This window comes from Arachis ipaensis, chromosome B1, assembly GCF_059453495.1.
Source record: "Arachis ipaensis isolate K30076 ecotype BB chromosome B1, ASM5945349v1, whole genome shotgun sequence".
NCBI classification, from domain to species: Eukaryota; Viridiplantae; Streptophyta; class Magnoliopsida; order Fabales; family Fabaceae; genus Arachis; species Arachis ipaensis.
Genome location: NC_142436.1, coordinates 131,107,342 through 131,109,135, shown reverse-complemented (window position 1 = coordinate 131,109,135; position 1,794 = coordinate 131,107,342). Strand labels below are relative to the sequence as shown.

At 33.8% G+C, this 1,794-nt stretch overlaps 1 protein-coding gene across 1 annotated transcript; it reads right to left on the bottom strand.

Annotated features, from left to right (window-relative positions):
- Positions 1-422: 422 nt before the first annotated feature.
- On the bottom strand, positions 423-1,193 carry LOC107611489 (uncharacterized). The gene has a single exon (XM_016313409.1). The coding sequence runs from the start codon at positions 1,191-1,193 to the stop codon at positions 423-425; it is 771 nt and encodes a 256-aa protein (XP_016168895.1).
- Positions 1,194-1,794: the final 601 nt, after the last annotated feature.

Below are 1,794 nucleotides of genomic sequence, written 5' to 3'. Positions count from 1 at the left end.
GGCAATTTTAGTATACACATAATATTTTTTTTTTTTTTACGAAGAAAACTAAAAACTTCAACTAATGACAAAACTGATAACCGAAACAAAACAAAACAAAAAGTTAAACCTATACTGAATGGCGAAATTTAGGGTTCAGACTAAACGTAACGACAGCTAGCACTGACAAAATATAATCACCAAACATTAATTTCATAAGTTAGCTAGATGTGCTTAGTGGCATACATACATACTACATACAGAGAAATTAAAGTATCACAGCATATATTACATGCATGAATGTAACATACAAACTTGTGGCTACGTATACTCTACTAATTAATGATACATACTGGCTAACCTTGAATCCAAAAGGTAAAAATAATACAGAGAGTAGAGAGAACAATGGGAACCAAATTAAAGCAAATTAAAAAAGATTACTTTTATTTGAACGCATCAACACTGGTATTACTTTCATCCATCCAGAATGCCGCAAGAAGATCCTCCTCATCATGAGGATGATGATTATGAATCTCAGGGCACTGAAACACACTTCCTTCTTCCATCAAATGACCATTGTCAACCATATTAGTACTACTAAAGTTATTATTCTTATTATTAAAATCACCATCAAAATCAGTTTGCATGGGAAAATGACCAAAAAGGACACCCGAGTTATTATAATTACCGTTCCTCATAATCTCGTGAGAGAACACTGTCTCTGTTAATCTGCAGTTATTGTTGTTGTTGCTGCTGCTTATTCCGTTCAGCAACAACTGATCGTAGAGTTGCTGAGCGGAAAAGACCAAAGAGGGGTTGGAGGAGGAGTTGATGAAGTCCAGAAGAAATCGGAGAAGAAGTATGTTGGAGGAGGAAGAAAAAGACAAAAAAGGGTTAGGGTTTTCGAGGTCGTTGTTGTTATTAGTAGGGTAATCGAGGAAATTGGTCCAGGCCTTATGGCCGCGAAGGGCTCGGGCGGCGGCATCGTAGGCACGAGCAGCTTCCTCCGGTGTGGTGTAGGTGCCGAGCCACCGCTGCTTCTTGGACTGAGGGTCTCTTATCTCCGCCGTGTAACGGCCTGACTGCCTCTGCCTCACGCCACGGTACTTTGTTCGGTTGCCATTGTTATTCACTCCTTCTTGCTTGTGGTGGTTGGCGGTGGTGGAGGAGTTATTTTTCAAGTGGCTGGACTGATTCTCCGGTGGCTTCTCCATGTGTCTCTGTCATATTATTATAACATATGAATTATTGAAATTGACTTAGAAAAATGAAGAGACAAGAATCGAATGAATGAATGAATAATAATAAATTTCTTATTATATCATATGTGTATATTTAGATAGATATTATTTTCACGTATGTATATAAAAAGTGAAAGCTTAGTGATAGAGAGGAATTGTAACAGACAAACCAGAGAATAAGTTATTTACGATGGTGATGTCTTTACCCTACCTTCAACAAACTCAAGGTACCGGCACTATCTTTTTATGTTATGTCTGTTTATTTATACGGTGAATTTTAATATGATTCTATGGTGACTATAATAATGATGTAAGTATTGTTAAAATTAAAGTAATATTTTTTATATTTTAATAATATTTTTTTAAGTAATACCTTTTAAAAAATGTTATTTAATAATAAAAAAAAGCATTATTTTAATTTTAATCATATTTTTTAAAACATTATAATTATAATAGTCATCATAATATAATCATACATTAATATACTAGAATGATTATATTTATATAGTGATGAATAATGCATGAGAATTAGAAGAATAGTAATTTTTTTTATTAGAAAGAAGAGTAGTATTAT

Bases quoted from the DNA above. Each gene is read 5' to 3' on its own strand.
- LOC107611489 (XM_016313409.1), bottom strand. From the start codon at position 1,193: ATGGAGAAGCCACCGGAGAATCAGTCCAGCCACTTGAAAAATAACTCC.